This window comes from Pongo pygmaeus, chromosome 17 (assembly GCF_028885625.2).
Source record: "Pongo pygmaeus isolate AG05252 chromosome 17, NHGRI_mPonPyg2-v2.0_pri, whole genome shotgun sequence".
Lineage (NCBI taxonomy): Eukaryota > Metazoa > Chordata > Mammalia > Primates > Hominidae > Pongo > Pongo pygmaeus.
Window position 1 is genome coordinate 32585824 of NC_072390.2, and position 24431 is coordinate 32610254.

The following is a 24431-nucleotide window of genomic DNA, read 5'->3' on the forward strand; positions in this document are numbered from 1 at the left end:
CTTAACAACTTCAGCAATAAATCCAGTCAAAATATAAACTTTAGTGAAGCAATTTATATATGACACTAGTCACAGAGGATAGCTTGGAGCTAAATTACCCAGATATAATAAAATTCACTAATATTTTAAACAATATTAAAGTTGAACACCTTACACACACAAAAAATGAAGCTGAAAAAAAGAGTGAATGCTTAGCAAATATCAAAGGACAAATACATACTGATCCTTCAGATTACCTTGCTTCAAGAACTGGCTGAATATCAGTTACTAGTTGACTGGTATGACCAAATTCATCCTGAAACTCCAGAGGGATATTAAATGGAACTCCAACACGAAAAGGAGGATCCAGAAGACCAAATGAAAATTTCTCTGGCTTACCCTCTTTAACAAAAACAAAAATGAAGTGAAAAGCAAGTACATTGGTCAGAAAATCCATTGGGGGTCAAAAACAGATCCATTTCTATCTGAGAAATTTTAGAAATCTATTTTAGACTATGCTAAAAATAACATTTTAAAATCAGCGCAAAAATTATATGTTATGCAGACAATCCACTTGGGAAAAACCTCCCGAGTAGCTGGGACTACAGGTGTGTACCACCACCCCTGGCTAATTTTTGTATTTTTTGTAGCAGCAGGGTCTCATCATGTTGCCCACACTGGTCTTGAACACCTGAGCTCAAGCTATCCACCTGCCTCCCCAAGCGTGAGCCACCATGCCCAGCCATTATACCTTTTCATAGGAAAGAACTTTAAAGGCAAAACACGATATTCAATAGTTATAAAATGATATATATGATGAAGTTAAATAGAAGCTCCACATGAGAAAATATTTGCAACATGTGTAACAAGGAAAATTCAGACTACATGAAGCCCTCCTATAAATTGGCTGTTCTCAAAGTGTGGTCTCTAGTCTTGAAGTTTTAGCATCCCCTGAGAACTTATTAGAAATGCAAATTCTAGGGCCTATCTCAAACCTGCTGAATCAGAAACTCAGGGTGAAATTCAGCAAGCTGTGTTTCCTTTCAGGTGATTCTGATACAAACTCAAATTTGAGAACCACAGCTTTAAACTATTAAAATGGGTATAGTAAATGAACAAGCATTGGCATACAATGTCCAATAATGGCTAGAAGAGGTACACAATCTAAAAATTAGAGAAGCAGTTTCACCACCAACTATGCTAAATGAATATATAGTTCAGCCAGGAATGAGCATGCAGTCAATTGGAACTCTCATAGTGAGAAGTGAAGGTACCATGGCATAGCCTTTTGGGATGTCCACTTCTTGGTATCACCCTAAAGAGATTCTAACATATGTACAGAAAGCAGCATAATTTTTTTTTTCCCCAAAAAGCACTACGGTTTCTAATAGCCAAAAACTTGGAAATAATCAACACGATTCATCAACAGGAAACTGCTTAAACTACAGCACACCCATCTTATGAAAATATGTTCCACAGGTGTTAAAAGAACACAGTAGATTCATGTATAAAAAAGTCTCCTAAAACATTTAAAAAAGAAGAAAACCACACTCCAAGGTGGGCCTTCTTGATATCACAGCTACTTAGATCAGTTCTCTCCAAAAACCCTGTAACAATGACTCTATAAAAGCAGTAAACAAGAAAAAAGATGAGAGTAATAGAATTGGAAAGCCAAAGAACATATGAATAAGTGTAACTGACTTAGCAGAAAGACTCAAGAACATCAAATACTCAAACAACAAAGCAAGCAGAGACTGAATCTGATTCACAGTTATCAGATGCCCGTAAGTCTCAGGAATGAATGGCTGTACAAAGTTGTAGTGAAATTGAAATAAAACAAGAAGGTTGGCTGAAGTCAGTTTGAGAAACAGTTTTGCAGATTCCCATCCTTCAAAGCATGGGCTAGTCAACAACCCTCCTCATCCCCAGCAAAAGATGGAAGGTTTATTCTTCAGGGAAAGAAGAAAAGGTCTAGAAGTGAGAGACACAGCACTACTAAAAGTGTCACTGACCAGGCATGGTGGCTCAAACCTGTAATCTCAGCACTTTGGGAGGCCAAGAAAGCAGGACAGCTTGAGCCCAGGAGTTCAAGGCCAGCATGGGTAACATAGTGAGACCCTGTCTGTATTTTAAAATCTAATCAATTAAATTTAAAAGTGTCATTGAAAATAGGAAAGTATTTATTGAAAATAGGAAAATCACGTGGAAAATTATATACTAAATGTGAGGACCCCCACAAACACACACAAATGGTCTTTCTCAGCTTGGTTCCCAAAATGCTGGCAGCTAGGTCTTCACCCTTTTAGCAGGTGACTGAAAGGCTCCACTCTGGGGAATGTGAATAGCCAAAGAGACAAGACCTAAAAATTCTCATATCATAATTTCCCCCAAGGAAATTTAAGTTTTTAAGTGCTCTATTCTTCAATGTTAGCTAATCACTAATTATATAACAGAATATCTAATTAAAAAAACAACATGGAGGAAACAAACTATGAATCAGGAAAAACGCTGTAAGAAAACCCCCCACTATTATTAATATCCTCAGAGAATAAAGATACTGAATTCATGAAGTAGGAAGAGAATGCTTAAGGAATTGTTTAACAAGATTATTTTAAAAGAGATTTTAGAAACTAAAAATGGTAGCAAAAAGGAAAAAATAGAAAGCATAGAACATCAAGCTGTTAAGAAAATCTCCAATAAGGTAGTAAAACAAAACCAAGAGATGGAAAGTAGGAAAAACAAAAATAATATACCAATCCTGAAATCCAACATCCTAACATTAGATGTTTTAGAAAGAAAGAACAGGCTGGGCACAGTGGCTCAAGCCTGTGATCCCAGCACTTTGGGAGGCCGAGGCAGGAAGATGGCTTGAGGCCAGGTGTTTGAGGCTGAAATGGGCAACATAACATAGCAAGACCCTGTCTCTACAAAAAAATGTTTTTTAAAAATTAGACAGGGCCACGTGCGGTGGCTAACATCTGTAATCCCAGCACTTTGGGAGGCCGAGACTGGTGGATGACCTGAGGTCAGAAGTTCAAGACCAGCCTCACCAACATGAAGAAACCCTATCTCTACTAAAAATACAAAATGAGCCAGGCATGGTGGCACACGCCTGTAATCCCAGCTACTTGGGAGGCTGAGGCAGAAGAATCGCTTGAAACTGGGAGTTGGAGGTTGCGGTGAGCCAAGATCACACCATTGCACTCCAGCCTGGGCAACAAGAGCAAAACTCCATCTCCAAAAAAAAAAAAAAAAAAAAATTAGGTGCAGTGAACTGCAATCACACCACTGCACTCCAGCCTGGGCAACAGAGGAAGACACTATCTCCAAAAAAGAAAAAAGGCCAGGTGCAGCAGCTCACACCTGTAACCCCAACACTTTGGGAAGCTGAGGAGGACGGATCATGAGGTCAGAAGTTCGAGACCAGCCTGGCCAACATAGTGAAACACCATCTCTACTAAAAATACAAAAAAATTAGCCAGGTGTGGTGGCAGGCACCTGTAATCTCAGCTACTTGGGAGGCTGAGGCAAGAAGAATCGCTTGAACCTGGGAGGCAGAGGTTGCATTCAGCCAAGATTGTGCCACTGCACTGTATTCCAGCCTGGCCAACAGTGTGAGACTCCATTGAAAAGAAAAGAAAAGAGGGGAGAGGGGAGAGGGGAAAGAGGAGAGAGGAGAGGAGAGGAGAGAGGAAAAGAAAAGAAAGGAAAAGAACAGAAAAGAAAAGAAAAGGAGAGAAAAAAATAGAAAATCAAAGTGATTCAAGAAAAATTCCTAGAAAATAAAACAGGGATTTCCAAACTGAAAGGGTATACAAGGTACATGGCTGGATGATACTAGGTAAAAACAGGCCTGTGCTAAATCATACAATTGAATATTTCAGAAACTGGGATTCCCCTAAAACTTGAGCACTGGGGAACAGAGAACGTTTTGGGGGAGGAGGGGCCATATGCCAAGAGTTGGGAATCAGGACAGCTTTAGACTTTACCAGCAACAACGAAAAGTAGAAAACAATGTCTTCAAAATTCAGAAGGAATATGATTATCGAGTAGACTTATAAAGCTGTTTGAAAATCAAAATGGGCCAGGCACGGTGGCTCACATCTGTAATCCCAGCACTTTGGGAGGCTGAGGCAGGTAGATCATCAGAGGTTATGAGATCGAGACCAGCCTAGTCAACATGGCGAAACCTTGTCTTTACTAAAAATACAAAAAGCCAGGTGTGGTGGCGGGCGCCTGTAATCCCAGCTACTCAGGAGGCTGAGGCAGGAGAATCACTTGAACCCAGGAAGCGGAGGTTGCAGTGAGCCGAGATTGTGCCACTGCACTCCAGCCTGGGTGACAGAATGAGACCCCATCTCAAAGTAAGTAAGAAAATAAAATAAAATAAAATAAAATTGAGATGGTTACCCAATTGTTCAAACATCTTTTACTGGCTTATCTCTCTTTTCTCTTTGGATTTAAAATGCCACCTTTAGCATATATAATTATATATTACTGTTTTGCTTACCTTTAACAGAAAACTTAATTGCTTTAGATGGTAGTGGTCTTCCTGCATAAGTGTCTGCATTACTTTCATTCAATACAACTTGTAATTTCAAGGTATAATTCCCCAACTTCTGAATATTTTCTGGATAAATTAAGAAGAAATTAAAAATCAAGTCAACACAATACCAATGTATTTTTTAACATTCAGAATAAGAACTCACCCATTTTTTTAAACCAGTAAGGCCATTTTCCTCCATGTTGACTAATATGCGAAATAATCTCTTTATTTCCACTTGAAGCTTAATAAAAGAAAAAAGAAACAATACTGTCTTGAGAAATTCAACATAAAACATGAAATATGCAATGTCACATTGGCACCAAATACCTATTTGCTGTATTTTAAAACCTGCTTTGAAGCTTCAAAAGATCTAACACTATCCTATGAAAGTGAACAGCAACAATAAAAGTTAACTCTTCATTAAAATCTCTTTATTTCAAGTCTTGCAAACTTTCACTTTATCTAAAATTACTATTTAAAGAGAAAGGAAGACAACAGAATAGACAACACGACCTCTCCAAAAAATTCCTTATTTATTGCCCACTCTAGAATTATATAATATAAATATTAAAAAACCCAAAATTTTTAAAAAGGCAATTCATGAACAAAACCGAAATGTTTATCAAGTAGGTAACATGACCACACACAGACCAAAAAGAGGGAGAAAGAGAAAGAAAAGCAGTCAACCTTACCCACTTGGAAACAGTACAATAGTGTATTCACACTGTGAACTTTTATCTAAGAAGGAACACAGGAGTTCAACATAAAAGCATAACAGGCCCAGCGTGGTGGCTCATGCCTATAATCGCAGCACTTTGGAAGGCTGAGGCCAAGAATTTGAGACCAGCCTGGGCCATATAGTGATGGCTTGTCTCTACAAATATTTAAAAATTAGCCAGGCATGGTCCAGCTAAGTAGTCCCAGCTACCTGAGAGGCTGAGATGGGAGGACTGCTTGAGCCCAGGAGGTCAAGGCCACAGTGAGCTATGAAGGTACCAGTCTGGGCAAAAGAGTAAGACCTTGTCTCAAAAAAAAAAAAAAACACAAAAGAAACTTTGGATACTTTGAACACTACAGTGGGCAGCAGCACTGCATGTCCCATGAAAAACTGGGAGTGAATCCTCTGTGTGAAAAGGGGAGAGAGCAACTGAAGCCAGCTGGGAGCTCCTTGGCCCTACCAAGCACTGGATCTGACTTGGAGAGCAGTGGGGACAGTGGGAAGTGCTCCATCCGTACTCCCAGACCCGGGTGGTACAAATAGAAGGCAGCAATTCCCGATCCTAAGTCACAGCGGGCTGCACAGAAACCTGCCAGCCAGCATAGGTGGCAGTCACTGATATGGAGAGTCTCCAGACTAAGATTTGTGATCTAATATTGAGGAGAGCAGCCTCCACAACCAGAATTGAGAGGCAAGTGTAATACGGGCCCCAGCCATGGGTATGAGAATTGGGTGCCCCTGCTTTGCAGAGCCAGACTGGGAGGGGTACGGCCTGGAGCCTGGTTTTTGTCCCTGGCAGGACGTTTTGCAGCCTGAGACAGATGCACAATCTGAGGACAGACTGCCTGTGACTTGGCTGGCTGTTTCAGCTTGCTGCCAGCAGCAGATGGTAGGAGGGAATCCAACCAGGTCAAAACTGTAGAGAACCGGGTCCCACTATCACCTGCCAGGTTGTGGAGCCCTAGCGACCCCACTTTCCCCATGCTGGATCTTTGGCATGGCAGTGGTTGCTCTGCTCCTCCCTGGGGCATTGCTTCGGGGCCTGAGAACTGCCTTGCAACCCCTGAGAGGGCTGGTGCTTGTGCCCACTGTTGGGGTGGCCAGAATGCAGGATTCTCCAGCCCAGCCCTGCCTAGCTTTGCCCTCCCCACCTGCCTCAGGGGCAGAGCACAGGACTGGGACCCCTGGAAGTTACACAGTCCAGCCCATCATCTAGGACATCAGAGTACTTCTGGTTAACAAAGGTAACCCATAAATGCTACTACAACAGCTGCATCCAGCTCTTACCTTCTAGCACCACATACCGGACAGGAGGCCAACCTTCACAGCCCATTAAAACATCTGCTAAAACAATTGTGCAGTGCTGAGGAAGGAGACAAGCTCTGAACCACCTCTACTACCACAATTGTCCATACCACTGCAGCTACACAGGAGGCCCTGAGACTGCTCACCCGCCCGATACATTACTACAACAGCCAGCACTGGAGAAAGCCACCACACTAAGGCTATTTATAAACAAGGAAATCATAGATAATCTATGTCACTGAATACACCCAAGAAGCAAAGCCAAAAGAATCTATTAAACATACATCATAGACACATCGTCAAGGAAAAAATAAGTCCTGCCCCAACAAAAGTAAATTCAAAAATAACAATAAGCAACTACTACTCCGGATACAAAGGAAATCAGGACAATACAGAAAATATTAAAAAATAAGGTGCTATGACAGTTCCAAAGCAACACAGTAATTCTCTAACGATGGATCCTAACCAAAAAGAAATCTTTGAAATATCAAATAAAAAATTCAAAATACTGATTATTTTATTTTCTTGAGATGTGGTCTTGCTCTGCTGCCCTGGGTGAATTTCAGTGGCACAATCATAGCTCACTGCAGTCTCATGGGCTCAAGTGATCCTCCCACCTCAGCCTCCAAAATTGCTGGGAATACAGGTGTGCATTACCATGCCCACTTGTTAAATTAAAAAAAATTTTTTTTAGAGAGTGTCTCACTGTGTTGTCCAGGATGGTCTTGAACTCCTGGCATCAAGCTATCTTCCCACTTCAGCCTCCCGGGATTATAGGCATCAGCCACCAAGCCCAGCTAAAATACTGATTTTTAAAGAAGCTCTATGAGATACAGGAGATATCTGAAAACTAATATAAAGTAGTGAGAAAATGAAATTCAGGATATGAATGAGAAATTTACTAAAGGCATAGTTTTTTGTTTTTTAAAAAAAGAACTTCTGGAATAAAAAAATTCATGGAAGAAATTACAAGATATGATTGAAAGCAAACAATGGACTAGACCAAGCAGGAGAATCTCAAAATGTGAAGATAAATCTGTTGAATTAATCAATCAGACAAAATAAAGAAAAAAGAATTGTAAAAAATGATCAAAGCCTTCTCAAAGTATGGGTCAACGTAAAACAGCCAAACCAACAAATCCCAGGTATTCCCAAGGGAAAAGAAAAAGCAAAAACTTTAGAAAACCTATTTGAGGAAATAATTGAGGAAAATTTCCCTTGTCTAGCAAGAGATCTATACATCCAAAGAGTAAGAGGCTCAAAGAATGCCAGGCAAAAACACTGCAAGAAAGGCCTCACTACAATATATAGAAATTAGACTGTCTAAGGTCAATGTGAAGGAAAATATCCTAAAATCAGCAAGAGAAAAAGCATCCAGTCACCAGTAAAGGAAAATCCATTAGACTAACAGTGGATTTCACAGCAGGTACCTTATAAGCTAGTAGAGATTGGCATTTTGTTTTTTCTTTTTTTACAATCCTGCTCCATCTGTAGGATTCTGTTTTCAAAGTGCTGGGGGTAGGGGGCAGGGGGACAGTCAACCACAAATTTTGTGTCCTGCTAGAACAAGCTTCATAAATGGAGGCAAAATAAAGTCTTTTCCAGAAAAGCAAACCCTGAAGAAATTCACTACCCCTAAACCAGGTCTACAAGAAACAAAGGAGTTCTAAACATGGAAACAAATGGTCAATACTAGCCATCATAAAAACACATGAGAGTATAAAATTCACAGGTCTTATAAAACAATTATACAAGGTAGGAAGAGAAAAAAATCAAATAGCAGCACAACAGAATCCCACCAAACCACAAAGACAGAAAGGAGGGAAAAAAAGAAAGGATCTACAAAGCAACTAGATAACAACATCATGACAAGAGCAAAACTTCACATATAAATACTAACCTTGAATGTAAATCGATTAATGTTCTACCTAAAAGATATAGACTGGCAGTAATGGATTTTTTAAATGAACCAACTAAATGCTACTCACAATAAACTCATATTACTCATAAAGATAATTATAGACTGAAGGTAAAGGTGTGGAAACAGCTATTCCATGCAAACAGAAACCAAAAGTGAGCAAGAGTAGCTGATATCAAATAAAATAGACTATAAATCAACAACAGTTAAAAAAAATTATATAATGTTAAAGGGATCAATTCAACATGAAGATATAACAATTCTAAATATATATGTACCAAATACCAGTGCCTAGATTCATAAAACAAGTATTACCAGACCTAAGAAGACATAGAAAGCAATACAATAATAACGGATTCAACACCCTACTGATAGCACTAGATGGATCATGGAGAGAGAAAACCAACAAAGAAACATCGGATTTAAACTGGCCTTTAGACCAAATGGACCTAAGCAAAGATTTATACAACATTCTACCCAACAATATGCAGAATATACATTATTCTGCGGAATATACATTCTTCTCATCAGCAAATGGAACGTTCTCGAAGACAGGCCATACACTAGGCCACAAAACAAATCTCAACAAATTTTGAAAAGTCAGAATCATATTAAGTAACGTCTTGGACCATAGTGGAATAAAACTAGAAATCAATTCCAAGAGAAACTCTCAAACTATAAAATACTTGGATCAAACAGCTTGCTCTTAAATAACCTTTATGTCAATGATAAAATTGATATGAAAACTTAAAATACATATATGTATTTTGAGATGGAGTCTCACTCTGTTGCCAGGCTGGAGTGCAGTGGTGCAATCTCAGCTCATTGCAGCCTCTGCCTCCCAGGTTCAAGTGATTCTCCTGCCTCAGCCTCCCAAGTAGCTGAAATTACAGGCGCACATCACCACACCCGGCTAATTTTTGTACTTCTTAGTAGAGATGGGGTTTCACCATGTTGGCCAGGCCAGTTTATGATGTATCTTAAAGAAAGCATGCCTATATTTGCCTTTTACTTCTCAACTTGTACCAATAGAGAAAGAAACATGTTCTAGAAACATCTTCTCAATATTTGCTTTAAAAAAGGGTGCAATTATAAATGAGACAGCAAATCACCATGAGAATTCTCTAAAAAGATGCAAGCAACTTTCTGATTTTTGATGTATTTATTCAACAAATATTAATTAATTACCTCCTATATACAAAGTACTAGAAAAAGGGTAAAGAAAACAACATCATTGCTTTCCTGGAGTTTTTAATCTTGTAGAGCAAGAGGACTGGCAAACTACTGGACTGCCAATGGCTGCATTCATCTACAACAACAGACTTACGTAATCATAAGAAACAGCTTATACGGCTCTCAAGGCCTAAGTATTTACTACCTGACGCTTTCCAAATAGTTTGCCACCCCTGTCCTAGAGGGGAAAGACATATTTAAGGAACAAAATTTGGTCTAGAGTTGGGAAAACTGGGGTTCGATGAGAACCAAAAGAAAACAGTTGTGGTTAGAGGTATGGTAAGTGAGGATGAGATCAAGTTAGAGAGAGAGGAAGGGCCAGATCACGTGTGGAGTATTGCAGAGCTATGACTAGTTTCCTAGGCCACTAAAGATGAAATAATATAAAACAGGTGAGTGATATACACAGTTCTGCAATTCAAAAAAAATCACTTTGGCGTAAAATGAGGAAAATGAGCTGGAGCAGTGCAAGAGTGAAAGAGGATTTTTCATTGAGGCAGCTACTACGTGGTTAGAATGAGAGACCATGATGACTTGGACTTGAATGGGCAGAACGAAGATACACAGTTGTCCCTTGGTTTATGCAGGAGATTGGTTCCAGGATCCCCATGTATACCAAAATCTGCACATACAACTCCTGTGGTTGGCCCTGCAGAACCTGTGTATATGAAAAATTGGCCTCTGTTTATGTGGGTTTCAAATCCGGCAAAAACGTATTTTCAATCTGCATTTGATTCACAAATGTCCACATGTAAGTGGACCTGCACAGTTCAAACCCATGTCATTCAATGGTCAACTGTACTTTAGTGTGATACTTGGTGATAGATTGGTTATAGGGGATTAAGAAATAAATGGAAACACCAATCCTTTTCAAACTCTTCCAAAAAATTAAAGAGGAGAGAACACTTCCTAACTCATTCATTCTTTGAGGTCAACATTATCTGATACCAAAGTCAGACACAGACATCAAAAAAAAAGGAAAAAGAAAACTACAGACCAAAATCCCTTATGAATATTGATGCAAAAATTCTCAACAATATGCTAGCAAGCCAAATTCAGCACAATTTTAAAAGAACTCACCTTAGTCTATATAGTGTTATTGTAAAGGAATACCTGAGGCTGAGTAATTTATAAAAAAAGGATGTTTATTTGGTTCACAGCTCTGCTGGCTGGAAGACTGGGCATCTGGTGAAAGCCTCAGGCTGCTTCCACTCACGGTGGAAGGTGAAGGGGAGCCAGTGTATGCAGAGATCATATGGCAAAAGAGGGGTGAGGGAGGTGCCAGGTTCTTTTTAACAACCAGCTCTCATGGGAAATAATAGAGCGAGAACTCACACAATAAGCCCTTCATGAGAGATGTGCACCTATGACTCCAAAACCTCCCATTAGGTCCCACCTCCAACACCAGGGATCAAGACAAACATCCAAACTATACATAATAATCAAGTGAGATTCATTCTTGGAATGCAAGGATGGCTCAACAAATAAAAAACAATCAAGGCTATGTGCAGTGGCTCATGCCTGTAATCCTAACACTTTGGGAGACTGAGGCAAGAGGTCATTTGAGGCCACGAGTTTGAGACTAGCCTGGGCAGCATAAGAGACCCTGTCTCCACCACACACACACACACACACACACACACACACACACAAAAGGAGCCATGGTGGCTCAGGCCAGTTGTCCTGGTGCATAAGGAGGCGAGGCTATGCGTTCGAGGCCAATCTGGTCAATATTTTAAAAAAACTCTCATCCATTGATAAAAAGAAAAAAAAATTAGCAGGGTGCAATGAGCATGTCTGTAGTCCTAGCTACTCAGGAGGCTGACGTGGGAGGACCACTTGAGCCCAGGAGTTTGAGGCTGCAGTAAGCCACGATTGTGCCGCATCATTCCAGCCTGGGTGACAGAGTGAGACCCTGTCTCAAAAAAAAAACCAAAAAACAAAAAACAACCAATCAACGCAATACATCACTTTGAGAGAATAAAGGAAAAAACCTACATAATTATCTGGACTGATGCAGAGAAAACATTTGGGAAAACGATACTCTTTCATGATAAAAAACACTACACAAGGAATAGAAAGAAACTTCTTCAACATGATAAAGGCCTTATATAAGACCCACAGTTAACATCACATATACTCAACTGTTAAAGACTTAAAAGCTTTTCCTCTAACATCAGGAACAGGACAAGGATTCTCATTTTAGTTACTTCTATTCAACATAGTATTTTAAGTCCTAGCCAGACCAATTAGGCAAGAAAAAGAAATAAAAGGCGTCAACTTTGGAAAAGAATAAGTTATTTCCATTCATAAATCACATGTTCATATATGCAAAAAACCTAAATAATCCATTAAAAAAACCCTGGTATAGCTAATAAACTCAGCAAAGTTGCAGATACAAAATCATGTTCACAGATTGAACGACTTACAATTGTTAAGGTAAAAATAATACTCAAAGTGATCTGCATATTCAGTGTAATCCCTACCAGGATCGCAATGGTGTTTTCTGCAGAAATAGAAAAACGCATCCTACATTCATAGGGAATCTCCATGGACCCAAATAGCCAAAACAATCTTAAAAAACAAGAATAAAGTTGGAGGACTCACACCTCCTGATTTTAAAACTTACAAAGCTACAGTAAACAAAACAGTGCAGCATGGGTATATGAACAGACATATAGACCTAGGGAACAGGGAGCCCAGAAATAAATTCTCACATATGTGGACAACTGACTTTCCACAAGTGGCCAAAACAATTCAATAGAGAAAGTATAGTCTTTGACAAATGGTGCTGGAAAAACTGGATTATCTACAGGCAAAAGAAGTTTTCCATATAAAAAGAAGTTAACCATATGCAAAAGTCAAGGTCAGATGGATCAAAGTAATAACAATAGAGCTAAAGCTATAAAATTTGTAAGGAAAAAACATTCAGGAAAAGCTTCATAACACTGAATTTAGCAACAATCTCTTGGATAAGACACCAAAAGCACAGCCAACAAAAGAAAAACTAATCGTTTTTCAAAATTAAAAACTTTTGTGCATCACAGTCACCATCGACAAAGTGAAAAAGCAACCCACAGAGTGGAAGAAAATATCTGTAGATCATTTATCTGATAAGGGATTAATATCCAGGATTATAAAGAACTCTTACAACTCAACAACAACAAAATTTAAAAATGGCCAAAGGACCTGAATAGACCTTTGTCCAAAGAAGATATACAGATGGCAATTAGCCCATAAAAAGATGGACAAAATCACTGAATATTGGGGAAATGCAAATCAAAACCACAATAATCTTTAGTAGGAAAAAGGGGGAAAAAAACCACAGTAAGATACCACTTCATATCTGTTAGGATGGCTATTATCCGTCCTCCACAAAAAAAAACCCACAGGAAATAACAAGTGTGGGTGACATGGAGAAACTGGAATGTACAATGGGGTAACCACTGTGGAAAACAGTATGGTAGTTTCTCAATAAATTAAATAATAATATGACCCAGCAAGTCCACTTTTGGGAATGTATCTAAAAGGAACCAAAGCGGAGACTCAAAGAACTATTTGTACACCAATGTTCACAGGAGCATTCTTCACAATAGACAACAGGTGAAAGTAACCTGAGTATCCATCAAACGAATGGATAAACAAAATATGGTGTGTGTGTATATATATATACATATATATATACACACACACATATATACATATACATATATACATATACTATATATACGTATATATACACACATATATATATATGTGTGTATATATACATACACAAGGGAATATTATTCAACCTTAAGAAGGGATGGGAATTCTGACACGCTATGCTAAGCGAAACAGGCCAGACACAAAGGACAAATATAATTCCATTTTTATGAGGTACCTAAAATAGTCAAATTCAGAGATAGAAAGTTAAAAAGTAGTTACCAGGGCAGGGAGAAAGGAGTGATGAAGAACTATTACTATAGAGTTTCAGTTTGAAATGACGAAAAAATGCTTTAGATGGATAGTGGTAATGGTTGCACAACAATATGAATGTACTTAATGCCACTTCATAAATTTCATGTTAATGTTATATATAGATATATAAATATAAAGTTATTAAAAATAGAAGTAGGGACCAGCCTGACCAATATGATGAAACCCCATCTCTACTAAAAATACAAAAATTAGCTGGGAGTGGTGGCATGTGCCTGTAATCCCGGCTACTCGGCAGGCTGAGACAGGAGAATTGCTTGAACTCGGGAAGCGGAGGTTGCAGTGAGCCTAAATTGTGCCATTACATATTCCAGCCTGGGCAACAAGAGCGAAGCTGTGTCTCCAAAAAAAAAAAAAAAAAAAGCAGGAAGGTCATGAAACTTGCACTGCTGGCTTTGAAGATGAAGGAATGAGAGTGGAGCTTCTGTGTGATTTATCTATTTTATTTTTTAGAGACAGGGTCTTACTTTACCACCCAGGCTGGAGTGCAGTGGCATGATCATAGCTCACTGTGGCCTCGAACTCCTGGGCTCAAGCAATTCTCCTGCCTCAGCCTTCCGAGTAGCTGGGACTATATAGGCTCGTGCCACCAAGCCCAGCTGAGAGTAACTTCTAAAAGGCAGAAAAGGCAAGGCTCACCTAGAACCTTCAGGAAAAAATGCAGTCCTGAAGACACTTTAATTTTAGCTCAGTGAAACCTGTTTTGGATGACTAATAATACTGTAATTATTACTGTAACTATTAGAACTGTAATAATACATATATGCTTATGGAAATTCCTACTGCAAATTCTTCTACATATATGTATCATACCTTTACTTTAGCCTACAGTTACCTACATGAAAAAATTCAAGATATTTTTTAAAAACCTTAGAAAAATATCCACCAAGAAAATGAGCTATTCATAACATTCCTGAAATTCCTAACTTCAATAAAATTTGCTGTGCCTATCAGATTGCTAGGTCATCAATAATTACATAAAGATATTTAATTTGATATATTTTAAAAACAATATTAAAGATCCAAATTAGTTTGTATACTTACAATGTAAAATAACTTTGAGCTCAACCAGGAGTTTCTTTGACCCTCCGTGGCTTGTTCCTGGAAGCTTTTGCATTGCTTCCCCTTTTTTATTCAGTATTTCAATTCTTAATGCACCTGTGAGTGAAAAATTAAAAGTATCTTAATTACACCCAAAAATTTGCTGAATCTGCCAAATCTTCCCATTGCATTTTAATATCTCATGAGCTTTTACATATTGGAAATGTAAGACAAAAGTAAAGCACACTTTTTGGTATTAGAAAAATAAATAAACATACCAATAGGGGTTCCAGCAGGCCTAATTTCATTAGGCAATAATTCATCTCCTTCAGGCCAAGTTATTGACAATCTATCAGGCAGCCTGTTATGAAACCAGCATATTAATGTTCCACAAACTTTGTTAACTATGATTTTAATTAAAAAGATACGAGTTATTAGAAACTTAAATATTTATTGCTCATATATTTTAAAAGGTTAAATCTGGAATTCTTTACGATTAATCATCTAAAAATTTTTTTCCTCTCTAACCATTCCTGTAGCTACTGGAAAAAAAAAAAAAAAAAAAAAACCTTTTGGAATTAAAAGCCACGAACTGTCAAATTTTTGTGATTTTTTTTTTTCTACTTGTTTATAGTACAAATTACCTTTAGAAGACAGGATAACCCCTAAGAATCAAAATTCAGTAAGAATCAAAATGATTGCATCATTAGCTATACAAGAAGAAAAGCTACTTTCTACTTCCTTCTTCTTCTTTATAACTCATTGATAAGGTTTGGTTCTGTGTCCCCATTCAAATCTCATCTCGAATTCTAATCCCCAGATGTCAAGGGACAGACCTGGTGGGAGGTGACTGGATCACGGGAATGGTTTCCCCCATGCTGTTCTCTCGATAGTGAGTTCTCATGAGAGCTGAGTGTTAAAGTGTTTGACAGTTCCCCCTTCCCTCTCTCTCTCTTCTGCCACCCATGTAAGACATGGCTTGCTTCCCCTTCGCCTTATGCCATGATTATAAGTTTCCTGAGGCCTCCCCAGCCATGTACGACTGAGTCAATTAAACCTCCTTGCTTTACAAATTGCCCAGTCTCAGGTAGTATCTTTATAGCAGTGCGAAAATGAACTAATACACTCATCTTTACCTCTCAGCAGGTATTGTAATATTCTAGTCATAGGCCAAACTGAGTTTTTTTTAAAACATGTTAATCATTGTGCCTGTAAGAGTGACACTTTAGATATATAAGATTTCCTTCTTTGTCTACAAAACAAATGCAGAATTCTGTTTGTATAACTAGACCTCTTAATTTTTTAACAAGAAGCTCATCTCAATAGGTACAATATCTAAGACTACAAATGCCCTAACAGCAGAGTAAATGACATATTCAGAATACTTACAGCACAATTATTTCCAATTTTTCTTATTTTTGTCATGCATCTTGAAGTGTGACTTACCTTGCCATTTCATCTTCTACATATTTTTTAACAGCTTTCTCAGCAACTGTCCTATCCAGCTTTGCAATTGGCACAGTTTTTACTTCATCATATAGTGCCTGAGGTTCCTGAATAAATAAATTTACCAACATTTCAAAGAAAACTATTTAAATCTAGCTGTAATAAAAACAAACACCCATTTGTTTCTTCCAAAGAAATATATTTTATCCTAATTAAGTACATAAATAACAGTATCTATTCTTATGTTACACCACAGTGTTTGTTTGTATTTTTTACATAACCTCTGTAGTCGTAACATATCAAACATTAACAAGAAAGCATGGTATAGGGAAAAAACCCGTTCCAGTTTTGTAGTTACTCATTCCTCAGATAGAATTCTGGCTCCAATGTTTACTAGTTAGTGGGCCCTAGAGGAAATATGACTTTATAAAATTAATTTGGTAACTAGTTATAACGTATACATGTTTACAAAAACTAAGCATATGATGTTAAATTGTATAGATTATTAAAAATATCAACTATGACACATAAAAATCCACATAAAAACTACAACCACTTTATCCAATGGAAAACTAGTCACTAGCAAAATATACTGTATCTTAACAATTATGCAAAAGTGTTATCAAGAAACTTTCAGTATGTTTTAACACTTGCTGTCTTACCATTGCAATTTGAACCTCTCCTCCTGTAGCATATACTTCTCCATCATGATCGCCATAAAGAAAAAATCTTACTATGCTTCCATAAAAGAGGGGAAGTGTCTTGGTTGTCTTGACCTAATATTTAGTTTAAAAAAAAAAAAAAAGCTTCAGTATTAAGATTTACAACGAGAAATAGGCTTAATAATAATTTCACAGAAATTCTTTATTACAAAGAAAAAAACCTTGGTAACTATCATTAGAAAAACTAATGAAAACAGCATTCTAATATTAAAATAAAATTGTATTTTTGAAGTTCTGTACTTAACAAATAGTTGTGAAAATACGGCAGCTTCTTAATACAAATGTGTTAGAATTAAGCATGTGTCTTACAAGTCCAGAATTCCTTCAAATTCAGTTATAATGAATGCCAACATACCTGAAACCTTTTTTTCCCCATAAAATTCTGCTCTCAGATGATGAACAGCAATTTATAAACTTTGACAAGTTAATATTATTTTTCAAATGCATCAGCTCAAAACTTGCCTATCATATTTCTTCTCCTTACTTGGCTTAAAAAATCTAAGGGAAATTTCCACTACTCCAATTCAGAAATTCCCAACAAGGACTATAAGAGTTTATCCCAACCTACCTTGCCTGCCCCATTTCTAAACTATTTCTCTTCACACATACAATAGGCAGCAGGACAACCCAACTCTTACTACTTGCTGTTTTTCTGCATTTACCTACGCACATCTCTATGCTCAGATTACCTTCTAGAAAGCACTTTACTCCATTACCACTAAGCATTTGACTAAACTCATCACTCCTTTCTTCTTGTAACTCTTCACTTGGCTCTAGGGATGTCACATTCTGCTAGTTTCCTTCTATCTCACCAGCTTATCCCTGTCAGTCTCCTCTGCCAGCTCCTCCTTTTCATTCTAACCACTAAATGTTGGGAAAGCTCCAGGCTCAATCCTTTTATCTCTTTAGCTATACTCACCAAGTATAGATGATCTCATCCAATTCTATAGCTTTAAATATATGATGGTGTCTCTCATTTATGGAGAGAACAGACAGCCTTCTACCTTGTAATTATCTGTGTAAACCTGAGCCTCTACCCCTTTCAAGGTCCACACAAATGTTACTTCTTTTCCAAAGTATTTAATGATCTGCTCTGTTCTTCCAGCCCACAACACCAACCAAAGTAAAAAAAAAAAAAAATCCTCTCCTCTTCTCTCCTTCTAATCTGCCAAAACACTATTAATCCTTTCTTTCCATTGCATTGATCCACTTCTTACCTATTATTTATGCTTACACTATCTCCATTGCTAGGATATAATATCACCAAGAACAAAGCACATCTCCTAGATCTCTGAATTCTCCACCACACAGTCAAAAGGTGCAGTAACTTACTATGTCAGCAGATGCTCGACAAAAAAGTACTTAAAAATCATTACTTAACACATTACATTAAAAACAAACAAAAAACACTAAGATCTCCATGTGAGTAAAGTTTAGTTTAGGAAACCATAAAAACCTTGTTAACTGAGCCTCTGGCAATAGTTTTTTTAATGCTATAATAAATTATGGAATTTAGAATTAGTTTGTCCTTTTCATTCTTACCTAGCTCCTGAGGAGCCAATATTTGCATAATTTGTTGTTACTGTTGTTAAATTCTAATACATCTAATTTAGTCTCAACTTCTACTAAAAATTGAATCTAAAAATAAGTTAAATTTCCTTAGAGATGATGGAAGACACTGATGTCAAACAGGCCTGTGAAGTCTGAATAAATGTTTTTCATGAAATGTGAGAATGGGAGAAAAAGAAATTTTTTAAAATAGCTTATTTTCTATACATGTGATTTCGCATATGTGTTTTAAATTAAATTAAAAATTATAAGAAAAAAGTGACAATAAGTTAAACCTACCAGCTGTCCTGCTTTGTATATCTTTCCATCCCATTCTATTGCTGCATATGTTGCCCAGGGACCTTGCTTTTTAGAAGGAAGATCAGAACGTGTAATTATTCCCTTAAAAAGTGTAAATTTTATTTGTTTATCATACTTTTCATGACAGTCCTTCAGCCACAAAGCAAATTCTCTGTCAATTTTCATTCGCTGTTCCTGTAGAATTTTAAAATGTTTTATGAAATATAGCTACTAGCAAACAAATATAACCATAAACATTTGTCATTCATTTTATTTTTTCCTTTCATATACTCCAATTCAGAAAACCTAATAAAAAATTAAATATTCTGCTGGATCCTTCCTCTGTACACATTTAGGATATTTCAAACAAATGCATTACCAAAGAAGAAAAATTTGATATTATTCTTAGAACCAAGGTCTCCCTGGTCAATATCAACAATAAAACCTTCCTTTCCACCTTTAAGTCCTAAGACACACTAAAAACCAATGAACCCTTACTGCCTGGGAGAAGAACTAGCTAGCTCCACAAAAGGGATGAGTGGAGGCCTTCTAACTGTAAACCACATTCTCAATGGGACGATAAAAATCTCATTGTGTATCAAGTACTTTATAAACGTGAATACAATATACAAACAGACAAATGGTAAATCTGCAGTAGTAAAATTTAATTGGGGAAAACAATTGAGAAAAACATGCCAAGAAAGACTCCTTATGAGGGTGATAACGAAAAAAGGTTGAGAAACACTGCTATGCAAAATGTACTTTTCTTTTTAATTTTCTCTTTTATATCTAGAGCCTATCCAAAAAATAAACTCATAATATAAAACTGAAGTGTTTTCTAATAATACTTAAGAAGATGTGTTTTTGCCAACCATTCTTCACCCTGTTGGGAGAGAATATAGAAATCTGTATTCAAGCATAAGGTGCTACACACTTGTTTGATGCCTGCCTCTAGGACAATGAGGAGGTAAGACAATCTCCCCATTACATGTTTTCACAGAGGACAGTCTAAAGTTACAGAACTCCATTCCTTCTTACGTACCTTATACCATAATATACCATTTCCAAAGGAAAGTAAGGCAAAATTAAAAATAATTTCAGCCTAAGTTTTTGAAGCTTGCTGTCAAGAACGATACTATCTTTGTTATTAATAAATTTGATTTTTTTAAAGTTATATGAATGAAAAAGGAATATATCTACATGGTAAAGATTCAGAGGTCCAAAATGGTATATACAGTTTCCAGGAAATTGCTGCCACCCTTACTCCTATACCTAGGTACCAACTCTTTCCCAAATCAGCAAATCATTGTTGTCAGTTTGCCAGCTGACATGGAGATTAAATTAGTAACTAGGAACCAGAAAGTCTGACAACCAAAATGTTAAACTACCCTTCTAAAACTCTCAGGATGGCTTCACTATCAACCAAACAAATTACCAAATGCATTAATTCCAGACACTCAGTAACAGTCAAAGTACAATTCAGAAGGCACGTCAAGGTGACAGGTAATCTAGGGGAAAAGTATGCAGATATTCGCTTTATAATATTCTTTCAACTTTTCTGTGTATTTGAACATTTCTTTTCCTTTTTTTTTTTTTTTTTTAAATAGAGAGGGTGTCTCACTCTGTTGCACACGCTGGTCTTGAACTCCTTGCCCCAAGCCATCCTCCTGCCTCAGCCTCTCAAGTAGCCAGGATTACAGGTGTGAACCATTATGCGCAGCTTGAATGTTTCAAAATTAGAAAATACATATTTTAAAAGTACAGTGTAACAAAGGAATAGAAGTAACTTATTCTGGATAGCTTTTGAAAACACCCACTGCTCAATAAATGTTGGATAACTAACACCATATTATAAATGAATTCTAAGTGTATTATAAAGGAGTAGTAATTCATTTTGATGAGGTCTTTCTCGGTGCATAATTCTTAAAAGTGTCCTAATCTTCTATGATTCACAATCTTTATAAGAGCAAAATTAATTTCAACATCTTATAGGACTGACTACAAATACTATGTGCTATGCACTGTATTTATTGCCCAGCAATAAATTGATAATAAAATCATCTATTTCCTGGCAATTCAACATTAAACTACTGAAAGAGTAGTATCAAAAGTCTCTGAGGTCTGTGCACAGAATACAAGTACACTAGTATACTAGTTTCACTCAACTTTTTAACAAATTTCAAAGTGAAATCATTCTTGTAATAATGTATTTTAATACTGATCAATCTCAAACCACCTTTTAGCTCAAAGTACTTCACAGTTTTACCCCATTTTTACCCTCAAGACTAGCTAAAAATTGCACAATTAGGTTATTAATGTACAAATATAGCCCTTAAAGCAAATACAACTGTTCATACATGTTCTCATTAAGATGCTTCTGTGGCTTCTACTATGTCAAGGGCTAGATATTAAGATCTTGGCCGGGCGCGATGACTCATGCCTGTAATCCCAACATTTTGGGAGACCAAGGCGAGTGGATCACCTGAGGTCAGGAGTTCGAGACCAGCCAGGCCAACATGGTGAAACCCCATCTCTATTAAAAATACAAAAATTAGCCAGGCGTGGTGGCATGCACCTGTAGTCCCAGCTATTTGGGAGGCTGAGGCGGGAGAATAGCTTGAACCTGGGAGGCAGAGGTTGCAGTGAGCCGAGATTGAGCCACTGCAATCCAGCCTGGGAAACAGTGAAACTCCTGTCTTTAAAAAAAAAAAAAAAAAACTAATGAAAATATGTAAATTCTATCCAAACCTAGTCTAATTAGCTTAAAATTTTTTAGTAATGTGAACACTTGACTGCTAATAAAAAAATTTATACATCATAGTCTTTTGATGCAAAATATCAATAAAAACCTACACTGCTAGTGTCTTCTTTTACTTAAAAATAAAACATTTGCAAATATTCACAACTTTATATTTAAAAATCATACCTGTCCATTTAAAATCCTTGTAAAAAGGGTGTTCTTATCTTTCAATTTTAGCTCAAGATCCATAAACGTCAATTTATTTGTGCTGACCTGGAATTTGTCATTAGTGAATAATGCACCAGATATCCTATTGTAGCATTCAATTGGTGCAAGCCCTCTCTTCTTAGGAGGAGTACACCAGTCAAAGCTTGAACAGAACAAAATGTTAGTTAGTAAAAAAATTAAGTTGTAAAAACATAATTTCAGCAAAAATCAAACTTACTCTTCAACTGATGTATATGGTATTAATCGTCCATTCCAAAAACATTCAAAAATAGGCCTTTTCCCTCTAGCTGCTTTCTCAAGTATGAAACAATCATCATCATCATCTTCATCTTTTAATTCTAGATCAAAAGGGCAAATGGAACAAAATGTTTATTGCTAAAATGTGAGAAATAATGAAACAAACACATAAATGTTTCAAATTGCATTCTATAAAACCTAAAGGTAGTTTTATACTGTTTGCCCACAAAAAGGCAGGTTTACAAAGTGGTTCCACATTATGAATGGTGTCTGTCATTTAAAAGTCAATAATTACTTATATATGAACCAATGTACTAGCTGCTGGGCCTGTCATCTTTAAAACCTATTCACGAGGCTAAAAGAGTCTTACATCCAAAAAGATTATCCCCTATAACAAAATCCCTCCTTCCTACAAATATAGGAGCTTAAATCCTGTATCCAAAACAGTTTCACAATTTTATCAGAATTAGTATGTTCACATGAAAGTCATCTGAGAAATCTATGACATCTAATAGCAGCGAGTTTACCTAGTTTGAACAAATTAGTGAATGATGCTAAAATTAAGTTTACTTTTTAGAAATTATTTTCAGATTCAAGTAAGCATGAAAAATGTACACAGAACTGTAAGACATGTTACTATGCATCAAGAGCATTAATTTGCACAATTGTCTATAATCTTGTGTTTATTAGCAACACACTCTCATGTATCCAGATAAATTAGGATTAAACAACGTGATCCTGACATATTAACACCTCAGCTACCCTGGCATTAGTTTACCCACCTAAAACAAAACCTTCTCCCTAAAAGCCCTCACAAGAAGTCCCTTATATAAAAGGTGCTTTCAATCAAACAAAATCACTTTGCTCTTAGAGGAGAATCCCTCTAATTGATCACTCAACTTACTTGCTTTTCTTTTTAAGGCAGCATTTGGAAAAAATTATATCTTTTTGTCTATTAGCACATAAAAATTGGAAATAGCAAATTTAAGAGGTCAGAGATGGCCAGGCACAGGGGCTTTCACCTGTAATCCTAGCACTTTGGGAGGCTGAGGTGGGAGGATTACCTGAGCTCAGGAGTTTGAGACTACCCTAGGCAACATGACAAAACCTTGTCTCTAATAAAATACAAAAAATTAGCCTGGCATGGTGGTGGGCACCTGTAGTCCCAGTTACTCAGGAGGCTGATCCATGAGAACTGCTTGAACCTGGGAGGCAGAGATTGCAGTGAGCCTAGATCGTGTCGCTGCACTCCAGCCTGTGTGGCAACGCAAGACTTTTGTCTCCAAAAAATAAAAAACAAAACCAAAAAGGCCAGTGGAGCCACTGAGTAACAATATGTACTGGGCAGGAGCACTTAATAAATAGTGTTGAGCACTATTCTGAGAAGTTGCCCCGGTTTTTAAATTTGATCTTCACAACACCCCTATGAGGTGTGAACTACCCATTTCCCAGATAAGGAAACTAAGGTAGGGAGTAGTCTGTCCAACAGAAAGTGGCAAAGATGGGATTCAAATCAGGAAATCTGGTTGCAGACCCTAGAAAACCAAGAATGTACTAAGGAAGTATTCTGAATGAAAAAGTTTAATATTGTTAACCTATAAATTCAATGCAATCCCAATAATCTCACTAGAATTACTTCAAGTGAATGTACGAAGCTGATTCTGAAATTATCTAGAAGAGCAAAAGTATTCTCAAAAAGGAACAATAGCGAAAATGTTTTTTCCCAAAGATACCAAATTACAAGATAAAGCTACAAGACAGTATCATTACTCATATAAAAAAAAAATAGTACTTTACAGTAAAGAATCTAGACTATGTACTTATGGGAACTTTATATTATAAAAGTTCTAACTCTTGGGTAAATTATAACATTCAATAACTGGTGCTAAGAAACTGAATATGAATACCACATAGAAAATAATTGTTAAATCCCTATCTCTCTACTGGAAAAAAAAAAAAAAGGTGGGGGCCACGTGTGGTGGCTCACACCTGTAATCCTAGTACTTTGGGAGGCCAAGGCAGGAGGATTGTTTCAGGCCAGGATTTCAAGATTAGCCTGGGCAACATGGCAAGACCCCATCACTCAAAAATTTACATAAATAAATAAAGCCCCACCTTGCTCTACATACAAAAAAGGAAAACACAGATGCATTGACCATAAAATGACAACAAAAACAAAAAAGCTACAGGAGATTTATATAATCTTGAGATGTAAAAAGCCTTTCTACAGTAAGACAAAATCAGAAAGCATAAAGAAAAAGTTAATAAATATGACTGCATAAAGTGTAAAACTGCAACGAGGATAAACAGAAGACAAGGGAACATATAAAGGATTAATATGCATACATATCTAAAAGTTTGGTTTTATAACATAACTAAAAGAGTTCATTAAAGATTTACTCATCTAGAAATGAATGTACACAAAAATCAGGAATTACAAAAATTACAAATACCTAACAACCTAAGACTTGCATAAGAAAAAATTTTAATAT

At 36.9% G+C, this 24431-nt stretch overlaps 1 protein-coding gene across 1 annotated transcript in view; it reads right to left on the reverse strand.

Moving 5' to 3' along the window:
* SMCHD1 (structural maintenance of chromosomes flexible hinge domain containing 1) overlaps positions 1–24431 on the reverse strand; it is a 160254-nt gene that overhangs the window by 86560 nt on the left and 49263 nt on the right. The window contains exons 11-20 of the mRNA XM_054460294.2: positions 21920–22040; positions 21661–21844; positions 18735–18929; positions 16827–16940; positions 16165–16271; positions 14997–15079; positions 14722–14835; positions 4689–4766; positions 4490–4609; positions 237–381 (exon numbers count right to left, since the gene is read on the reverse strand). Of these exons, the coding sequence (XP_054316269.1) occupies positions 237–381; positions 4490–4609; positions 4689–4766; positions 14722–14835; positions 14997–15079; positions 16165–16271; positions 16827–16940; positions 18735–18929; positions 21661–21844; positions 21920–22040 (1261 nt within the window). The remainder of the gene's footprint in view (positions 1–236; positions 382–4489; positions 4610–4688; positions 4767–14721; positions 14836–14996; positions 15080–16164; positions 16272–16826; positions 16941–18734; positions 18930–21660; positions 21845–21919; positions 22041–24431) is intronic.